The 21,620-nt window shown below is 48.4% G+C and overlaps 2 protein-coding genes across 2 annotated transcripts; one reads left to right on the forward strand and one right to left on the reverse strand.

The window, feature by feature from the left end:
* Positions 1 to 25: 25 nt before the first annotated feature.
* Positions 26 to 10,903, reverse strand: LOC132448240 (motile sperm domain-containing protein 2-like). Its single transcript, XM_060039362.1, has 9 exons — positions 10,596 to 10,903; positions 10,450 to 10,504; positions 9,928 to 10,083; positions 9,465 to 9,551; positions 8,379 to 8,533; positions 6,111 to 6,171; positions 5,978 to 6,016; positions 5,742 to 5,866; positions 26 to 881 (listed from the first exon to the last, which is right to left on the reverse strand). The coding sequence occupies exons 1-9, from the start codon at positions 10,626 to 10,628 to the stop codon at positions 651 to 653; spliced, it is 942 nt and encodes a 313-aa protein (XP_059895345.1). The 5' UTR covers positions 10,629 to 10,903; the 3' UTR covers positions 26 to 650.
* A 128-nt stretch (positions 10,904 to 11,031) lies between these two features.
* fancb (FA complementation group B) lies at positions 11,032 to 21,585 on the forward strand. The gene is made up of 8 exons (XM_060039357.1): positions 11,032 to 12,670; positions 12,948 to 13,121; positions 13,227 to 13,316; positions 13,833 to 13,961; positions 14,946 to 15,127; positions 16,962 to 17,413; positions 18,207 to 18,438; positions 20,171 to 21,585. Exons 1-8 carry the CDS (start codon positions 11,723 to 11,725, stop codon positions 20,580 to 20,582), a joined length of 2,619 nt encoding a protein of 872 aa, XP_059895340.1. The 5' UTR covers positions 11,032 to 11,722; the 3' UTR covers positions 20,583 to 21,585.
* Positions 21,586 to 21,620: the final 35 nt, after the last annotated feature.

Raw genomic sequence — 21,620 nt, forward strand, 5'->3', positions numbered from 1 at the left:
CACTAAAAAAAGAGATTTTTCAAATCAAAACCTTTAAGGTTTATCATCTGTTCTTTGAACACAACGTTGCTGTTCGCCCCCCTCTGTCCCCACGGAGGCGTTGAAACGAGCGTCTCGATACGTAAGAGACCCTTCATCGGATTCACCGAAACAGAGCCCACACACTCCCCACTTCCCCCACAATGCACTGCACCACACACCTGAGTCATGGCATGCATCATAACCATATATGCAGCCCATATATGAGGCTTACCTTCACTAGCAACTGCACCCTCAAATAAACCATGACAACAAACTGAAAAAACAAACTGCAACGGCAAATATGGAGCTACAAGCATTCCTGTGTGCTACCGGTGTGTTTGTTGATTCTGCCTCAGAGCATCGCGCCTGACACCAGGGTAAACACCTGCGATGTAGCACTGTGGTCTCCATACTAATGTTGTAATGTAAGAAGTACATTAGTGGAAGTACATTAAAGTACTTCTACTGGGGAACGCTCATCGTTTCCAACAGATTGACATGCTCTTGTTACTGTTTACATTCATGGCAGCCCCATGGACGTCATCAGAACAAATGATTTAGCAACGGATTGTTTTGGGGAAGCCAGGGAGACGGTACAATGGTCTCATCACCCAGACCGGGGAAGACCTTTAAATGGAGGAAGACAAATTAACAGACTTTGAAAACAAAGTATTTTTCCCCTGTACCTTTTTGCTCTTTTTGGAGTCCTCAGAGTTGAAACTGGCCTCCAGAGTCTCCTTCACCTCTGATTGGCCCTCCTTGCTCTCCACGTCATCCTCGCTCACGATTGGTCCATTCTCCATGACGGGCGTGAGGAAGTCCTCGTCAGGGAGGGGGGGGTAGCTGTACTTGAAGGGGTCCTGGAATGTAGATCAGAGCCATGAAGATACGGACACCCTGACCTCATCAATATATATAGACAACATAATATGTACACAAACCCTGACCCCATCAATATATATATAGACAACATAATATGTACACAAACCCTGACCCCATCAATATATATATAGACAACATAATATGTACACAAACCCTGACCCCATCAATATATAGACAACATAATATGTACACAAACCCTGACCCCATCAATATATATAGACAACATAATATGTACAAACACTCTGACCCGTTCAATATATATAGACAACATAATATGTACACAAACCCTGACCCCATCAATATATATAGACAACATAATATGTACAAACACCCTGACCGATATCTATAGAGAAAACACTTTTATCTAAGGCGACTTACGAGTATGCAAGGCGAAAGCTGGCTCTTCGGGAGCAGTTAGTGTGAGGTGTCTTGCTCAGGGACACGTCAACAGCCGGGGATCGGACTAGCAACCTTCCGGTTACAAGTCAACCCGTTCTACCTCCTGAGCTAGGCCGACCATAAATTGGTATGAAAACCATGAAAATGACATAATGTGCATTCCTCCACCGCTCTCCACGGCCGATCCACGACCACACCGTGGCCAAGGTGGTGCGGTACGGGATCGGTGAGTTCTCTACAGTGAGTTCTCTACAGTACGTTCTCGCACAGGCCACAATCTTGCCATGGTCTGACGCACAGGCCACAATCAGAGCACAGGTTGAGAAGAAGCGAGACCACAGCCTCCCCCACACAACTACTCTGCCACTATCTGACACACAGATAGCAGACAGCCCACAGACCTTGAAGAGAGACAACAGCCCGCCCGACGCCATCAACACTGTGCCCTCCCCCATCGCTGATGCTGGCTTGGCGAGGAACGGCCACCCCCCTCCTCTGCATTCCCCCATCGACGATGACCTCCAGCCTCATCTCTCCCATAGCCACAACAACAACTCCAGCTCCGATGTCTCCCTTTGCGATTTTCCAGCCGAATTTAAGAAACTGGAACATGCTGGCATCAAACTTGCATCTGTGTCAATGATAGCATCGCCACGTCATGGCCGCAGGCTGCTAACACTGCTAACACCCAGGAGGATGGCGCCCCACCCCCGCCCCCGTACTGATAGTAGTCCTGAGTATTACTGAGACAAAAAAGGGTTCAGCCGTAGACACAGTATAAAGGAAGTTTCTCATAATCTGCTGAACCCAAGGTTGCCTACGTCAAAGCAGGGCAACTTTCGCATTCATGCTGTAACCACTAAGAGAGTAAACAAAGGGAAACTTAGACACACTGCTAACCTCACAAATCTCATATCTATTGCCTCCAAACCAAAAACAACCTTAAAGCCTATCAACAGCCCCATCAGGATGGCTCTACTTAATGTGAGGTCTCTTAATAACAAATCATTTTTAGTTAATGATTTTATTACCACTTCCAAACTGGATTTTATGTTTTTAACTGAAACATGGCTGGAACAAAATAACAGTGCAACCGTTCTGATAGAGACAGCCCCTCCCGACTATAACTTTTTTGATGCATGTAGATCTGGAAAAAGAGGTGGAGGGGTTGCTGCTATATTTAAAAATGTATTTCAGGGGAAACAGATGTTATTTGGTGATTTTCCATCGTTCGAATACCTACCTTAGTGCAGAGTTCTCTTATTAATTGTTTACAGGCCACCCACATATTCTGCAAATTTTTTCGATGACTTCACAGAATTATTGTCTAGCATCTCCACAGAATTTGACTGTCTAGTTATAACTGGTGACTTCAATTTTCATACTGATGATTTGAATGACAAGTGTGCAAAATTTTTTTTTACCATTTTGGACACATTTGAACTGTCTCAACATGTGAAAGAGGCTACTCATTGTAAGGGGCACACTCTAGACCTGGTTATCACAAAGGGCCTCAATGTTTCTGATCTCTCTGTGACTGATCCTTCCTTGTCTGACCACTTTTGTGTTTTCTTTAACATACATTTTATTCCCGACATACAGACAAAATCAAACACTGTCAAAAAACAGTATATCAATGAAGATTCTAATGTACTTTTTAAAAAGGCCATCTCCTTGCTACCACCTCTAAACCCATGTTCTGCTGATGATCTTGTAGAAAACTTTAATTTGAAAATTTTGAAAGTCATAGATGTCATTGCACCTTATAAGGTTAAAACGATTTCTGGAAAGCAAAAGGCACCCTGGAGAAAAGCTGCTTCTGTAACAGCACAGAAAAAAGAATGCAGGAAGGTTGAACGCATCTGGCGTAAAACAAAACTTCATATTCACCATGATATCTATAAAGAGAGCCTCCGTGCCTACAATTTAGACTTAAAAAATGCTAGAGAAACATTTTTCTCCAATATCATTAAAACCAACACTAATAATGCAAAAACCCTATTTGCAACTGTTGACAGACTGACCAACCCCCCAACAGAAATTCCACCTGATCTCCATTCCACGCAGAAATGCAATGAGTTTGCAGCTTTTTATATTGATAAAATTGAAGGTATCAGACGCGCCATCAATATCTCCACGTCAAACAAAAATGTTGGACTACCACCCTGTTCAGGCAAAAATTACGTGGCAAGGATGGCATGCTTTGATGTTATAGACTCTCAAAATCTTGTGGAAACTGTGACACAACTAAAGCCATCCACCTGTTGCCTTGATACTATACCTACCAACCTCTTTAAGAATGTTTTCGACTGCCTAGCAGTAGACATATTGCAGATAGTTAACAACTCTCTCCAGTCAGGCAAGTTCCCAAAAGCTTTGAAAACTGCAGTTATTAAACCCCTTTTAAAAAAGCGGAGCCTAGATGCCTCTATTATTAACAACTACAGACCAATATCAAATCTACCCTTCATAAGTAAAATCATTGAGAAAGTTGTCCTCCAGCAACTAAATCACTTCCTGGCATCAACTGGTTGCTATGACACCTTCCAATCAGGATTTCGACCCCTGCACAGCACTGAGACCGCCCTTATTAAAGTTGTAAACGACATCCGTCTTAACACAGACTCTGGCAAAACCTCAATACTAATGCTACTTGACCTCAGTGCTGCATTCGACACTGTAGACCATACATTACTTCTGGAAAGGTTAGAAAACTGGGTGGGGCTTTCAGGCACTGTCTTAAATTGGTTCAGGTCCTACCAACAAAATAGGAACTACTTTGTTTCCATTGGCGACTTTGTATCAGAATCAACCAACGTGACATGTGGAGTCCCACAAGGTTCGATCTTAGGACCCTCTTTATTCAACATCTACATGCTCCCACTAGGGCAAATCATGCAAAATAACAATATTGACCATCATTGCTATGCTGATGACACGCAAATCTATGTATCGCTATCACCAAATGACTATCGGCCCATAGATCTGCTGTGCCAGTGCATTGAGCAAGTGAAGGAATGGATGTGCCGAAATTTCCTTCAACTAAATGAGGACAAAACAGAGATAATTGTATTTGGTTCTAAAACGGAAAGGCTTAAAGTAACCCAACACCTTCACTCTCTGTCCCTGAAAACCTCAATCAAAGCCAGAAATCTAGGGGTTATCATGGATTCAGATTTACATTTTGACAGTCACATCAAATCAGTTACAAAATCTGCATATTATCACCTTAAAAATTTAGCAAGACTTAGAGGGCTCATGTCCACCGAAGACTTACAAAAACTTGTACATGCCTTTATCACTAGTAAGCTTGATTACTGCAATGGTCTCCTCACAGGTCTCCCAAAACAAACTCTGAGGAAGCTTCAGCTTGTTCAGAATGCTGCTGCTAGAGTTCTAACAAAGACCAAAAAATTTGATCATATTACACCAATTCTGAAATCGTTACATTGGCTTCCTGTAGGTCAGAGAATTGATTTTAAAATCATGTTGCTAACCTATAAATCCCTACATGGTTTAGGCCCAAAATATTTAACTGATATGCTTCCACTACATCAGCCTTCTAGACCACTAAGATCCTCTGAGACCAATCTGTTAATTATCCCCAGAGTAAACACAAAACATGGGAAAGCAGGATTTAGTTACTATGCAACAAATAGGATCCCAGAGGATTTAAGACTTGCCCCAACTCTGAGCACCTTTAAAACAAGACTGAAGACTTTTATGTTTGCTATAGCCTTCTGCTAAAATCTTAAATACATTGCACTTTCTAAAAAGCTTTTTAACTTTGCCTCTATTTTCTATTTTAATACTAAAATGCCTTTTTCTATTTTACCCATTTCTTTGCATATGTTTTTCTTTTACTTATCTATTATTTTATTTTATTGTATGACAATGTTTATATGTGAAGCACTTTGAGTCTGCCTTGTGTATGAAAAGTGCTATATAAATAAAGTTGCCTTGCCTTGCCTTGCCTTGCCTTACAGTGGTCAGTGCGTTCTCTACAGTGGATTCTCTACAGTGAGTTCTCTACAGTATGTTCTCTACAGTGGTCAGTGCGTTCTCTACAGTGGGTTCTCTACAGTGAGTTCTCTACAGTATGTTCTCTACAGTGGTCAGTGCGTTCTCTACAGTGGGTTCTCTACAGTGGTCAGTGCGTTCTCTACAGTGAGTTCTCTACAGTGGGTTCTCTACAGTGGGTTCTCTACAGTGGTCAGTGCGTTCTCTACAGTGGGTTCTCTACAGTGAGTTCTCTACAGTGAGTTCTCTACAGTGAGTTCTCTACAGTATGTTCTCTACAGTATGTTCTCTACAGTGCGTTCTCTACAGTGGGTTCTCTACAGTGAGTTCTCTACAGTATGTTCTCTACAGTGGGTTCTCTACAGTGGGTTCTCTACAGTGGGTGCTCGGTGGGTTCTCTACGGCGGGCTGCGTCCTACCGTTCCCCCCATGTGTAGCGGCAGGTACTCGGGGTCGATGAAGGTCTGCACCTCAGACCTGGAGGAGAACTTCAGCTTGCTGACGGCCTCAGGGCCTAGCCAGGTCTTCACGATCTTCCAGGCCGCTGCAACATCCACACGTTTATATTGTTCACATTATTAGTATCATTGAGTTCATAAGAAAGACCGGGAGAAGCTTTATTTTAGGGATATTAAAAAGCTTGTTGGAGTCTCACCGTTCATGATCCAGGGCATATCCACGATAATCATTTTGGCTGAGGAGATAAGATCACAATCAGAAGCAGTCCTACTGCGGAACAAAGATAAACCGATCTGTTAAGTTCACGGCCTCACGCGGCCGTTACTTACAGAGGAACTTTGGGTAGTAGATCTTGAAGCAATTGATGATGTACTTCACAAAGTCCATGTCCTGAGAGAGTGAACACGTGGAGAAGGAAACAAATTATTGAATGAAATCCAATAAAGACCTCTGCACTCAACAAAAACAGAAGTGACCTTTGCGCATATTAAACATGCTCCTATAGAAAGAAACGTTGAAGCTGCCAGGATGGTTCGCACCGCAACATCTGCCCCCTCTGACACAAAGAGATGGGTGGCTGCATTCTGGCAGCTAGCGTTTTTAATGAAACAGAAGTGTCTTTTAAATCTATTTATACCGGGCGGTACGGCGTGACACTGGGCTGTTCGATGGTGTGATTACGTCATCTTGACAACTGGCCGTTGATTTGAGTACTTTCGAAGCGGATGAGATAAAAGTTTCTCAATGACACAGTAAGGTAAGTGTGATACAATCAGCCATTCAGCTCGGGAATCACGACAAGGGTTAATGAAAGCACAAGGTTACAAACACGGCTCTGTCCATCCTCTGCCATCACCTTTAGGGCTGAACGATTTGGGGAAAATAATCGAATTGTGTTTATTTCAATTAATATTACGATTGCGATTTACTAGGCGATTTTTCCTTTTAAAGTTCCTTATTTTCTATATTATTCACCAAACAAGCAATAAATCATTCTGTTGTATGACCAACACAACATTAGAAGCATTCAACACATAAACTGCTCGTTCCTTTCGGCCAGGCCTATGTCTTGAGATGAATTGATGCATCAATTATTGACATTATAACATCTTTATTTAACTATTGAATTATAAAAGAAAAGTAATAAGGATCTATTTGGATCTCACGTCAGTAACAATAATTTAATTCTAATCGCAGCATTTAAGATTTGCGAATCGCTTTCTATTACATTGCGATGTTGCGATGATGGTTTGAATGGTTTGAATTCGATCAATTGTTCAGCCCTTATCACCATTGTGATAATGCCCCCCCCCCCCCCCCCCCCCCCCCCAGACGTGCGCCTACTGGCTAGGTGCACCAGCCAGTCGCGCCGCGGCTTAACAGACCTCCATTACAATGCTACCACCGGCCCTCTAAATCCACTAAGCCCATATTTGGGTTTTCCACATGTATGTGTGGCGTTTGGCGTGCTCCTGCATACGGGCGTCTAAATGAGACGTTTATCCGGTGGGGTGCTGAGCTGGCCACTGAGCCGGGCGGCGGGGAACCGCCCGCAACGCCGCGAAGCGCACAACCGCCAGATTAGCCCGCCCGCTCGGATTGGCCGGCTGGATTTAAAGGTCACTTTAATCTCCCGCGTGTCAAAGAGCATCGGTCCCTCACAGACCGCGAAACGGGCAAGACACGCAGAGATATAAACTATAAATAACTTAGAGACGGGATGATTCCGTGTTTATGACATATGACCGGATTTGAAAGAGCTGGAAATAAATCTGGAAATATGTGAATAAATACGTGTTATTTTTAATATATTAATTAATGTGTTCCTTTATTCATAAAACATACATAACCATATACACATATATAAATATACACATACACACACACGTGTATATGTATACACATACACATATATATATATATTTGTATTCACATACACACATATATATATACAGTATGTGAATACGCAATACTGATACACACACACACACACATACATATATATTAGAGCTGTCAGTTAAACGCGTTATTAACGGCGTTAACGCAAACCAATTTTAACGGCGTTAAAAAAAATAACGCGCGATTAACGCAAATATTTTATTTACAAAAAAAAAAGAAAAACTTTTTTCTTTTTTTTTTTCTTTGGCTCAAAACAAAGAAGCAGTAGCCTGACTGCTATGTTCAAATGACATTTGTTCAAAGCAGTCGTTTAATTGCACTATAGGCTCTTTTTTTGTATCGTCCTGTTTTGATCAGTATATGCCAATGTTGTTATCAATAAAAAATCATTTGCACAAGACAAGCCGATGCACTTCACCATGTTGATAAGAGAATTCAAATGAGAAGAATTATGGGACAAAAAAATCAAGGGATATTTAGCATAGAAAAAGAATTTGCGATTAATCGCGATTAATCGTGAGTTAACTATGACATTAATGCGATTAATCACGATTAAATATTTTAATCGCTTGACAGCTCTAATATATATATATATATATATATATATATACACACACACACACACACACACACACACACACACACACACACACACACCATGACACTGAGTCCTAATCTAGTCTTGCTGGTGGACTTACAATGTTGCCCAGGCCCGACTCACACATGTCGAACACCACGGTGAGCTGCATGCCGGGCTCCCTGACGGCGTAGCGCTCCAGCCAGAATGCCACGTACTTCTTCTTGTCCACCACGGTCTTAGTGTCCTTCACGTGGAGCTTCACCTTGAACCAGACTGAGGAGATAGGAGAGAGGAGAGAGGGGAGAGTCAGAGGAGGAACCAGACTGAGGAGATAGGAGAGAGGAGAGAGGGGAAGGTTAGAGGAGGAACCAGACTGAGGAGAGAGGAGAGAGGAGAAGGTTAGAGGAGGAACCAGACTGAGGAGATAGGAGAGAGGAGAGAGGAGAAGGTTAGAGGAGGAACCAGACTGAGGAGATAGGAGAGAGGAGAGAGGGGAGAGTCAGAGGAGGAACCAGACTGAGGAGATAGGAGAGAGGAGAGAGGGGAAGGTTAGAGGAGGAACCAGACTGAGGAGAGAGGAGAGAGGAGAAGGTTAGAGGAGGAACCAGACTGAGGAGATAGGAGAGAGGAGAGAGGAGAAGGTTAGAGGAGGAACCAGACTGAGGAGACACAGAGAGGAGAGAGGAGAAGATCAGAGGAGGAACCAGACTGAGGAGACACAGAGAGGAGAGAGGAGAAGATCAGAGGAGGAACCAGACTGGGGAGATAGGAGAGAGGAGAGGGTCATAGGAGGAACCAGACTGAGGAGATAGGAGAGAGGAGAGAGGAGAGGATCAGAGGAGGAACCAGACTGAGGAGAAACTGAGAGGAGAAGTTCAGCAAAGGGTCAGAGGAGGAACTAAATGTTCCTCCTCTCTGTGTCTCCCCAGTCTGGTTCCTCCTCTGACATGAGCCTCTCCTCTCTATGTCTCCCCAGTCTGGGTCAAGGTGAGTAGACAGAGCTTCAGGTCAGTAACAGGTCAGAGGAGGAACTAGAGGAGAGACTCTGGTGTTCACCTTCATACATAAGTAACAATGGTAATAAACTATCCATTACTGAACAAGGTGTCCCCATGTCACAAGAACAGAACGTGAGTTCACTCAGTGCCCAGATACAGATTGATTAGAGAGAAGACAAGATGTTACAGCAGAGATTACTACGTACAGAGTTTGTTGCCTTCCTTATCGTAGCCGTGGAGAAAGACGGCGCCGGTGTCAAACATCCATCTGGGAATGCTGCTCTCCGTGAGATCTGTGACACACACAAACACACAAACAAACAAACACACAAACACACACTGTCACTTTTGCTCCTATGAGTTCATGATGTTTGTCACCTGTCAAACACGCACAAATCTCGACAAACACACAACAGTTGCTGGATATCAAAACCCCTTTCATCGGAATCCCAAAACAAACCCTGACTAATTTAATTTGGGAGTGTGCTGTGGTGTGGACTGTGTGCTATGTGTGAAAGCCAGGAGACCGGGCGACCGGAACACAATAGGCCGTTGTTTTCGGATCCCGGGACGCACAAAGAGAACAGCCACTAACATTGAGCGCAACACGCTAACCATGTCAACAGCCACTCTGTTGTGTGTTCCAATGAACACAACATAAACTCCTACCGTTCAGCCCCAGCTCTTTCCGCCACTGGAAACTCTCGTCAATCATCTTCAAGGCATCGTCGATCACAAAGTGCCTCCACGTCAGGTAGCTGTCCACCAAGGCGTCATCCTTCAGCAGTCGGTCCACGTCCCTGGAATCGTACTTGTCCGGCGAATCTGCAGAATGTAACACGATAGTTGTACATTCATACACACGCACAGGCATTGGTAATAACAACCTCTCCATTTGTATAGTCCCGAATAAGATGAAGATGGTTATGAATGGGAGGTGACTTAGTGTTTGATTAAATTGGTTATTACGAGTTCATAATGCATGTGTATTGTCTATTATGTGAGGTGGAAACCGTCTTCTGCGTTCAGTGCAAACACGGCATCCAGCACAACCGGGAAGTAATGCTCTGACCTCTGCAACCATCTCGTTATACATTTACAACCAAACTAAGAGCCATCAAGCCACCCAAAGAACAGACAGACAGCTTCCTCTACGGGTCACTTATTACCAGTTTACACCGGCGGTATTACCTTGCAGGAGTTCAGTCCTGAACCTCTCCCTGGTTTCCTCCACTCTGCAGGCGGTCTGTTGGGCAGACGTCAGAGCGTTAGTGAGGAAGACATGGGACACGTCAATAACAGGGCTCTGCTGGTGGTGTTGTTGTTGTTGTTGTTACCTGCTCGGCTTCGGTCGGCTCCAGCTCGGCCATGTTCAAGTGTCCCCTGGTTCTCCTGCTGCTGCTGGTAGAGGGTGATTAGCTGTTGTCGGCTAGCATGGCTAACCCGGAATACTAGCGGACAGAATCAGTGCAGGAGGTTAATGCCGAGGGTCCGTCCTCTCGGTTGGGGAAATGCTCTAACCCTGGCCACACCTATCGCGAGATTTACTCTTATCCGCCTTCTCAGTTGACAAGAAGCAACAAGTTTGTCGCTGACAGTGATGAGATTACGGGGAAACGAGATAAGAGACACGAGATACAGGAACCGCGTTTTGTTCCACGCATGCAAACTTTTTGTTACTCAAGACATGATATAGAAATGTAGACTGTAGTAGCTACCATAGAAATGTTGACATAGACGCTGGATTGACAGCTTTGACCCGTTGCGGAGACACGTCAACGACGCCGCCATATTGGAGAGGTCAAGACTGGCCTTTTGGCAAATCCAACGGGGGAGCTGTGTGTACTCTGGCTAAGAAACACTATAACGTTTACATTTCTAAACATATTTCAATGAGGCGTGTATATATTTATATTCATTCATGATATATATTCTTATAAAATATTATTTATTTTATTTTTGTATTTATATTTCTGTGCTTCACATAGATCACATATCCTTGAATAAAAACGACTCAATGAAATCGATAGAGAAATGTAAACTAAAGTGCCTTTTATCGATTAAAATCCGCGGCTCGCCCGTACACACGCATTGGTTCACGGGCCATTCTGTGCCTCCCCAATATGGCGGCTGCGTTGACGTACAACGCGGATTCTATCTCTGTATGTGTATGGTGGCTGCTGACTCAAATAACGCTACTACGCGTGAATAACAAACGATCACCCAGCATGCACTTCTGCGTTACAGGAAGCGCTCAAGTCAGCTTGGCGCCAGGCGCGTCATCCGCCGGCTTGGTCAACTTTAGCGCGTGAGCGTCCAGACTCTGGACGGGTTCAGAAAGTGTAATTCATGGTTCTGCCGGTTAGTTTTTAGCGTTATCTGTCATCGCACCAGTTAATACCTTGTCGATATTAAGCTCGCTTTTTACGAATTTGAGAAGCAGTAGTAACTGTCCCAAAGCTTTATGATGGATATAGAGACCAGGGACGCACGGGGACGTGCGTGTCATCTCCTGTCCTTCTGCGGAAGGTTTGGTTCATTACAATGCAGGCGTGGTGGTGAAAGCAATGCATCCGAGATATCGTTCCGCAGCCTCAAGTTCAACACAGAGCAGAACTCTTTCCTGGCTGCGGATGACGTGCGTGTCCTATACAAAAAGCGTGCTGCAGATCTGAACATTGTAACATGTGCGTGTGTCTACGACCTGCAGACAAGAGTCAGTAGCCCGTTTATTTTGCTGAAGAAGGGCAATAAAGAGGGAAGCTACACCTATATCCTCCTCTCCCTCAATAGCGCTATGAAACAGGACACAAAGATGACGTTTAAACTGCCCTACCAGCTGAGCGAGAAGGTGCACATCATGCACGGCCCGGTAGTGTGGTGGACCCGTGCAGGGGTGGGCTTCTCCGCTTGTGTACAGGAGGGACGTGACGTAGGAGTGGTCAGACCGACACACGCCTGTCTGTCCCGTCCTCTGATTGGACTGCTACCTGTTCACAAAGGGGACGTATTCATACTTGGGCCGATGGCCGATCAGTTCCAGAAGGGCTTCTCCACAACGGAAATATCAGGACACCAAACACCGAGCCAGGGCCATGGCTGTCTGCTGGGGAGGGCGGAGCTGTTTGACCCCAGCGTGATGCTACCCCGCGCCTACCTCCCCATCACCGGGTCCCTCCTGGTGCTCCGGGCTGACGCCGAGGGCGGCGTGCCGACCGGGTCGTCGGTCGTCGCGGCGACCTCTGAGAAGCAGCTGGTCCGCTTCGAGGACGGCGTTCCCCGAGACGTCTGCCCGCTCCCCTTCGACGCCCCCGAGGACCTCCGTGTGGCCGACACCGGGAGGAACGGCCGCCTGATCGCGGTCTCCTTCGACCAGGGCCACGTCGCCGCGGTCTGGGAGGACGCCTTCCAGGTAGGGTGCCCCTCTAACGTCCGTTCAGGGGTCCCCACACCTTACAGGTGGCACGTGGCTCAGGAGGTAGAGCGGGTCGGCTGGTAACCGGAAGGTCGCTGGTTCGATCCCCGGCTCCTCCTAGCTGAGTGTCGAGGTGTCCCTGAGCGGGACGCCTCGCCCTGACTGCTCCCGACGAGCTGGCTGTCGCCCTGCGGGGCTGACACCGCTGTGAATGTATGAATGTGTGATTCTCTAAGTTACCATTGACCATCTGATTGGCCGACACCTCTCCTAGGTGGCGGCCCATTGGTCCCTGGTGCGGTCCGTCCATGTGGAGGACTTCCTGGGCTGTGGGACGGAGCAGCTGCTGTTGGTGTTTGAGGAGGAGGAGGAGGAGGAGGAGGAGGAGGGGACGGGACGTCCGTTCGAGAGGTTTCTCCTCACAGACCTCTGTGGCATCTCCTTATCGGTGAGGTCGCAGGTCATCATGTGGCATCACGTCACGCTGAGTGTGTGTACGGGAGACGTGTGCGTGTTTGGTCTCAGGTTAGTGTCTTGTGTGTGTCCCTTGTAGAGTGGTCAGAAGAACAGGGAGGGGTCTGCGTCTCTCCCCGCAGGACACAACCACCTGCTCACCTTCCAGGCTCTGGAGTCAAGGCTCCAGGTGGAGACACACGCCTCTTGCTGTTGTTGTATGGTTGTGTTATATTGTGTTGTTGTTGTGTTGTTATTGTGACTTCATCCTTAAACTTGCTGTGATTTAGATTGTGTGTTTTGGTAACAAATCCGGAGCTTTGAGTCTGAGATGCATATATGGGGTCCAACCGTAGCTCACAAACTGTGTGTGTGTGTGTGTGTGTGTGTGTGTGTGTGTGTGTGTGTGTGTGTGTGTGTGTGTGTGTGTGTGTGTGTGTGTGTGTGTGTGTGTGTGTGTGTGTGTGTGCGCGCGAGCGCTGTGTGTTTGTGTGCGTGTGTGTGTGTGTGTGTGTGCGCACGAGCGCTGTGTTTGTGTGCGCTCGCTGTGTGTTTGTGCGTGTGTTCATGGGTATGTGTGCGTGCGTGTCTGTGCTTGAATGCGTGCGTCTCTGTATGTGTGTGCGTGCGCGCATGGATGTTTGTGTGTACTTGACGTGTGTGTGTGTGTGTGGGTGTATCTGCGTGTGTGTGTGTGTGTCTGCAGAGCGGTCTGTCGGTGGTCCAGGCCCTCCGGAGCGACGAGCGGCTGAAGCAGAGGGTCCTCCTGCAGGCCCTCCAGGCCCTCTCAGACATGGTCTCTGGGAGGGAGACGGTCCTCACGCCCCCTGAGCAGGTACACACAGCCCTGGCTCACACACCCTGAGCAGGTCCAGTGTGTGTCGGTACAGCCCTGGCTCACACACCCTGAGCAGGTCCAGTGTGTGTCGGTACAGCCCTGGCTCACACACCCTGAGCAGGTCCAGTGTGTGTCGGTACAGCCCTGGCTCACACACCCTGAGCAGGTCCAGTGTGTGTCGGTACAGCCCTGGCTCACACACCCTGAGCAGGTCCAGTGTGTGTCGGTACAGCCCTGGCTCACACACCCTGAGCAGGTCCAGTGTGTGTCGGTACAGCCCTGGCTCCTACTCCTCCGGGCATTGTGTTGAACCAACACGGCCCGATTAAGGATCAAACCGCCTTTTTATTCTGAGAAAACAACCAGGGTGGCGTTTGTCAGAGTCCAAGTAAGAGATCGCTTTAAGCAGCTGTTAGGAACGGCTCCTTAGCGGGTTGTGAATATTCATGAGGACACCTGGGACTGTGAGGCCGTTCAGCTCTCCCTAATTAAGGCCCGCTGCCAGCCTGTCCGTTCAGGCAGTACAGTAACATCTCACTGCGCCATTAACCTCGGCTGGCCTCTCATGGAGCACTTGGTGTTTGTGATACCGCCGTTGGTACTGAAGTGGTGCTTCAAAGCTGAAGTGCAAAAGCAGATGTATTTACTGAAACGCAAAAGAACAAAACTGAAGGGAATTAAATGTGTGGGTGTTCTGGGATTCATTTGATTCAAGGAAGTAGCCACCGTGGATGATTATAGCCTAGAATGTCTCTGTCTCTCTTCATCTCTGTCTGTCTGTCTGTGTCTCTTTCTCTCTCTGTTTTTGTCTCTCTCTCTCTCTCTCTCTCTCTCTCTCTCTCTCTGTCTGTGTTTATGTCTCTTTGTCCTTCTCTCTTGATCCGTCTGTCTCTATCTCTGTCTCTCTCTCTCTCCCTCTCCCTCTCTCTCTGCCTCTGTCTCTGTCTCTGTCTCTGTTTCTGTCTCTCTCTCTCTCTCCAGGAGGGCCTGTTCTCTCTGTGGGACGAGGAGGCTGAAGCAGAGGAGGTCTGTGATGAGGACATGCAGGTGGATTCTCCGGAGGGTCAGGTGATTTCCTCCGGACCCCGGCTGGATAGGCTGTGGCATCGCTTCGTTGACGACCACCTGGTGGTGGGCGCCATGGTGACGGTGGACGGCTCTAGGTAAGGCCCGTGTGGACGACACCGTAGCTGTGTTCGAAATCGTTCCCTATTCACTCACTCACTATTCCCTATATAGTGTTCATGATATAGTGCACTAATAGGGAACAAACAAACGAGAATTGGACACTACGCTGAACATTTCTAAACGTTATTTACGTCAGTAAATGCGCCGGGTATTTGTGAAGCAGACAGATGCGCCCACATCATGTAAACAAACCGGGCACTCACGACGAAAGCTGGAGGTATTGTAGGTATTGATGTTGAATGTTACATTTCCTTGATCAAGGTTTTTTTTATTAATTTTGAATGTTACATTTTCTATGTTAAATCCCAAATAAATTGTTGACATTTCTAAACGAAAGCCGGAGACTCCATCATTAAATGTATTCGTTTTCGCGGTTATTCAGCTTCTTCTTCTCCGGAAAAACATGACCGCATTGCATTGTGGTATACGGGAGTAACAGGGAACATCGTATGTACACTAAAATTTTGGGTATTTGAGGTCCACTATATAGTGCATGAAATTAACCACTGAGAATTTGAACACCACTACAAAATGGCGAGCACCCCTATATAGGGCACTATATCCGTGATAGGGAACGATTTTGAACACAGCTTCAGTCAGGCTGACTCAGAGTGGCATGTGGCTCAGGAAGTAGAGCGGGTTGGCTGGTAGCCGGAAGGTTGCTAGTTCGATCCCCGGCTCCTCCTAGCCGAGTGTCGAGGTGTCCCTGAGCGAGACGCCTCACCCTGACTGCTCCCGACGAGCTGGCTGTCGCCTTGCGTGGCTGACTCCGCCGTCGGTGTGTGAATGTGTGCATGAATGGGTGAATGTTGGGCAATATTGCAAAGCGTTTTCAGTGGCCACCTGTTAGAAAAGCGCTGTATAAACGCAGTCCATTTACCATTTACTACATGTGCAGTTCCCCAAGTAGGAGGCAGCTTTCTGAGATATGATCCATTCAACACACACGAGCCAGCTGGCCTGCCTCACTCTCACTAACACCGTCAGTATGATCGTAGTGTGGCCGTATGTCGTTGGAAGCTCTCTGTCCTCACCCCCTGGGGAGCCCAGCCGCGTGTTTGTCACACACGACGGAACCGGCGGTCTTATTACTTCGCTGCATGGGGGTCTCTTCCCGTTATCAAACGGAGGGAGGCCAGGCCCGACGTGTTCACAGCGTCTGATTAAAAGGCGCTCTCCTGTTTGTTCGCCGGCTCTGTGTTTTTAATGCCGCCGCCCTGTTGTCTTTGGTCTCCCCGTCATGTCGGGCTGCTGCCCGCCCGCCGCCATGGCAACGCGTTTATCAAATAACCCCTCGGAGCCCCCGAGAAACAATCAGATTCTCTGTCTCCCCCCCCCTGTTCGCTCCCTCTCTCGCTCCAACTGAAGAACCTGGGGAGGACGCTTCTGTTCTGGCGGGGGGGGGGGGGGGGGGGGGGGGTGTGTGTGTGTCTCGGTGTCTGTCGGTTTATGTGGGCGTGTGTGTGGGTGTTTTTAGTGTCACTGGTGTAGTCCAGGCAGACTGGGGCTGGCTTTGTTGCGACGACACCACTACCTCCACTCACTGAAACATATTCTCACTCTCTATCTCTCTCTGTCTATCTCTCTGTCTTTCTCTCTCTGTTACCCTCCCTCCCTCCCTCTTCCCCCTCCCTCCCTCTTCCCCCCCCCTCCCTCTTCCGCCACCCTCCCTCCCCTCTCCATCACCCCCCCCCCCCCCCCCCCCCTCCCTGTAATCGATTCCCACCAGCGAAGCCATCCTCCCGGGCGCCCAGCATGTGATTGTTAGCGATGTGTTATTTATTTCTCCCCCTCTCTGTGTTGTTCCAGCCCAGTGGACTGTGTGAGTTTATCCCTCCTGACAAACGCCGGCCACGGCTCGGCGCCCGCGGCCCTCCAGACCCGCAGCCAAGTGTTCCCACTCCCCTCCCCCTCCTCCTCCCCCCCCCCCCCCGCCTCCCCCCCCCCGGGGTCCGCGGCCAAGAGAGGCAAGGCGGACCCCGACGACGGACCCGACCGCAGCGCCCCCGGGCCGCCGCGACGGCTGGCCGTTACCGCGGTGACCCGGCTGACGTCTCTGCTGACCCGGGGCCGGGTCAAGTGCCCGGTCACGCTCCGGTACGTCCGGAGAGAGGCGACCCCCGCGGGGAGACCAGCTCTCCAGAGAGAGACCGCCCCCGGGGAGAGATCGGTGCAGGCGGCCCTCCAGTGCGGTCAGGTGACCCTGGATATCCGGACGGACTTCCACGGCGGCGCGCTGACCGACCCCGCCCTCACCACGGGTAAGGCGGGGCGATGGGCTGTGGTCAAAACTTTATTGAAAAGCTGTTTTGGATGATCACGTTTTTATAGTTAACTTCAACCTACAGATTGCTGCATGATTGAAAAATGTCGCTTATATTTTCGCAGTTTAAACATCGGTCAGGGAAACATCTTCCTGTAGTAATCTGTCCCACTGTAAAATGTGTAGAATAGTTATATTTTCCTACAATTTCAGTGACCTTATGAAGAGGTTTTGTATTTTTCTGCGCCAAATGCAACAATGCCACCATCAGAGAGTCTCAAGTGGGCAAGTTCCTCGTTGTTCAAGGAAAGCCTTCACTTTGACCTTTGACCTTTAAAACACAATGGTGAACTCCCTGTCCATTTCCTGTTAACCTTGAAGAGCTTCCGTTAAGTTCTTCCAAGGTAGATCTCCCTTCAGACGACTCACTCTCTTGGTTGTTGTTATTTATGTTTTAAAGTCCGAAGCATTAATGTAATCTAAAGGGAAGCGAACCCATGGTTCCGTCCTACAGAGGGCGCTACAGTGTCCAACCTATCGGTTATTTGCGTTAACTCCTTCCTGTTTGCTCTGTATACATTAAACCACATATAATCGTCAGATAAAAAACGATATCCGAATATCGGAGTATTTACAGACTTTCAGTATTTACAGAATCCATCCTGTATCAGCACTCCAAAACGTCGGTACCATCGTGCGGGCAGCTCCCTGCAGACCCCTGTCTCCAACACCTCTAAGTGCCCCCAACAGCCTCTCCCCCCCCCCCCCCCCCCATCCCCCCATCCCCCCAGAGGAGGGCCTGCTGAGTGCGCTGTCGGTGCTGGACCGCTGGCTCTTCCTGCTGGACTCCCCCCATCACAGCCTGGGCGACGTGGAGGACTGGATGCAGAGGGCCGCCTGCTGCACCAGGTCGAAGGTCAACCCTCGGTACCTGGTGACCCACCCCCAGGGAGCGGCGGCCGCCATGTTGCTCCGCTGGAGCCCCGCCTCCCCGTTCCGGGGGGAGCTCTCGGTACACGGCAGGTGATTGGACAGTAGGATGGTATTGGGGGCGGGGTTGACGCATAAAGGACTGTTGTCGATGAAGGGTTGGTGTCGCGCTGTCATGAGTACGACGACAATTTGACTAGGAAGAAATTAGATTGATTTATTGCAACTAACGGACGGTCTTTAAACATGCCACTGGGCTTTGTGACGTATATTTATAGCGGTAGTGATTCCTCATGGACACACGGGATTCTACGGCCCTCAACAGCTCCGCAGTGATGTTTCGGAGGGCGTGTTGCAGAGTTGTGCTTGGTCATTTGGTTTCAAGTCAAGGCCGTACGAAATCGAATGGGTTTTATTATGCATTAATTACGACCGTTCACAATTTGCTAATTGCAGAGTCCAATATGCTCTTAATTGTGCGTCTGTGTTTTGGTTCTGACGGTAAACCAGGGGAGACGAAGCACGACCAATGGGGCTTTCTGAATTGTCTTGAATGAGTATGAATTATTTATTAGCCCTTATGCGTTCCCGTCAATCCACGTCTGTAACTCATTTAGCAAAACAAATTTGGCAACTGTAATTCGAAGGCGAGGAGTTGCTCTTTAGTAATACTCTGCGGTGCATAGTGGAGGGACTGGCTGTTCATTCTTTAATTACATCGTACAATTAAACGCTTGCCCTGAGTTCACATGCATGGGTTCTTGAGAAAGGGTAAACTATACACACCAAAGGTTAGAACGGGATTATGCCCATTTGTTTAGTATCCTTTATAATCATGAAAATTGTAATGACATGTGTAGAATCAATATTCACCCGTAATACGATTACAGCCCTATACCAAGAGACATCTAAGACAAATGGGTTGGTTCTACATCCCGGCCCTGGTTTAGCTTTGAGACGGGCAAAGACTTCTGCTGGTAGGACTTAATACCTCAAGGTGAATCAGGTCTCCTGGGCTGAAGACTGCATCGTTCAAGAAGGAATTAAAGGGAAAGTATTCAATGCGGATTCCGAAAAACATGACTTGTTTTATCGTCAATAAGCTGTTAGCGAAGAAAACCATCTCAAGGAATAACTGGGAGACCTCCTTTTCGAGGTCCCACTTAGGGCTGCGCGATATATCGTTTTTGGAATGAAATCGTGATACGAGCATGTGCGACAATCGTATTGCTGGACGTTTGATATGAAGAAGAAAAAATTATATATATATTTTTTTTAAATAACAATGACTAATCAACAAGAGAGTTCGATGCTAGGGAGGGACATGCACAGTGAAACATCAATCACCGATGTTGTTGATCAGTTTATTATCAGACAACCAAAGCAGTCGTAGATCGATACTTCAAAATGAGCCAGCAAATAGATTCAATTCCCAAGAGAACAATAACGTCAGTTGTATGGAATTATCTTGGTTACAGCAAAGACCACGATGACCAAAAACAGGTGCTGTGTCGAGAGTGCCTTGCAATCATTGCCACGACAAAAGGCAACACGACTAACTTATCTCCCAATTTAATTCGCCACCACAAAACTCTGTACAGCGAGGGTAGGGTGCGACAAAACCACATCATTATACAATGATAAAAAAAATTATGTTATTATTATTTAATAAAAAAAATAAAAATGGATTTTATCCCGCAATAAGTTTTGCAGAAAGACAAAATATCTCAATCCGATTTCTGTTCCAACATCGTGTGCCCGCCTCCCCCCCCCCCCCCCCAGACTCCCTCCTCACCTCTCTGTCCCCCCCGTCCCCGTCCCCTAGCCGGCTGCAGGCGCTGCAGTTCCTGGAGCGTCTCTGTGGCTTCCTGCTGGCGTCCTGCAGCGTGCGGCTCCTGGGGGACCCCGAGCCCCGGGCGGGGTCCCGGGTCCTGGCCCTTGCCCTGGAGGCAGAGGCCCTCCTGCTGAGGGGGGGCGCCTCGTCCCTGCTGAGCGGTGAGGAGGAGGAGGAGAGGCCGGGGCCCCCAGACGACCCCCCTGAGGAGGAGGAGCGCGGCCGGCGCAGGCGGGAGTGGGAGGAGGAGCTGGGGCGGAGCCGGCGGCGGCTCAGCCCCCCGGTGGACGCGGCGCGGTACTGCGGCCTGACCCGGGGGCTGTGTGAGGTGCAGCGGCGGGCCGACGTGGCGGCTCTGCTGCTGGGCCGGACGGGGTCATGTGACCCGGCACTGCGGCGGTAGAACGGCCACGCCCGGGGAGACGGCGGCACGCCCACGCCCACGGAGACTGTGGCCACGCCCACGGAGAGACTGCGACCACGCCCACGGAGACGGCGACCACGCCCACGGAGAGACGGTGGCCACGCCCATAGAGACGGCGAACACGCCCAAACCTGAGAGCCTGTTGTTGTGGATCAGTGGGGGTGGGTGATACATGCGATCGGCTCCTCCTTCTCCTCCGAATAAACCCTCTTTGATACCCGAGCGGATGTGTTGTGCTCATGGTGAACCCTGACAGAAATATTGAGCCTCTGGTAACTGAGGCACATTGGACTTCTCAGAGAACGAAAAGCAAATGCGTGTTTTATGTCATTGGCTGAGGATACGGTCAATGTGTCCCCCCCCAGAGCCGATGTGCCAGTGTGTGCCTAGCCTTTTAGACCTCCTCTTGGCTGGGGGTGTGTGCAGCAGATCAACCCAGTCGCCCATGGGGACCCCCCGGGTCCTAACGCCTCGAAACTGTGGGATTCAAGGTCCCAAATCTGATAGCGGGCTCATCGTGTGTGTGTGTGTGTGTGTGTGTGTGTGTGTGTGTGTGTGTGTGTGTGTGTGTGTGTGTGTGTGTGTGTGTGTGTGTGTGTGTGTGTGTGTGTGTGTGTGTGTGTGTGTGTGTGTGTGTGTGTGTGTGTGTGTGTGTGTGTGTGAGACACAGCTGAATCCCTGCTGTTTGTCGCTGGTGGTGAACCTCGCTGATGTCGAGCCGTGAGTTCCACCGTAGAGCCACAGCCCCCAACGGCCGCTCTGGGCTTCAGCTAACGGTGAAAGCTTTTAGCACCACCTCTCACTCAGGGCTCGGCCGTAACTCTGTTAAATGTCTTAGAAACAACAAGACAACAACAACAAACTCAGATATTCTGCGTCCCACGCCACGGCCGTAAGTGCTGGTATTTAAAGCTCTTTCCTTTGTGAACCCGTAGCCTTAAAACCTTGAATACAGAAATAAAGAGACAGGTGTATGAGTTTGCCTCTTGTGTCTTGTCACACGTTTCTCCCGCTCTT

Source organism: Gadus macrocephalus, chromosome 20, assembly GCF_031168955.1.
Source record: "Gadus macrocephalus chromosome 20, ASM3116895v1".
NCBI lineage: Eukaryota > Metazoa > Chordata > Actinopteri > Gadiformes > Gadidae > Gadus > Gadus macrocephalus.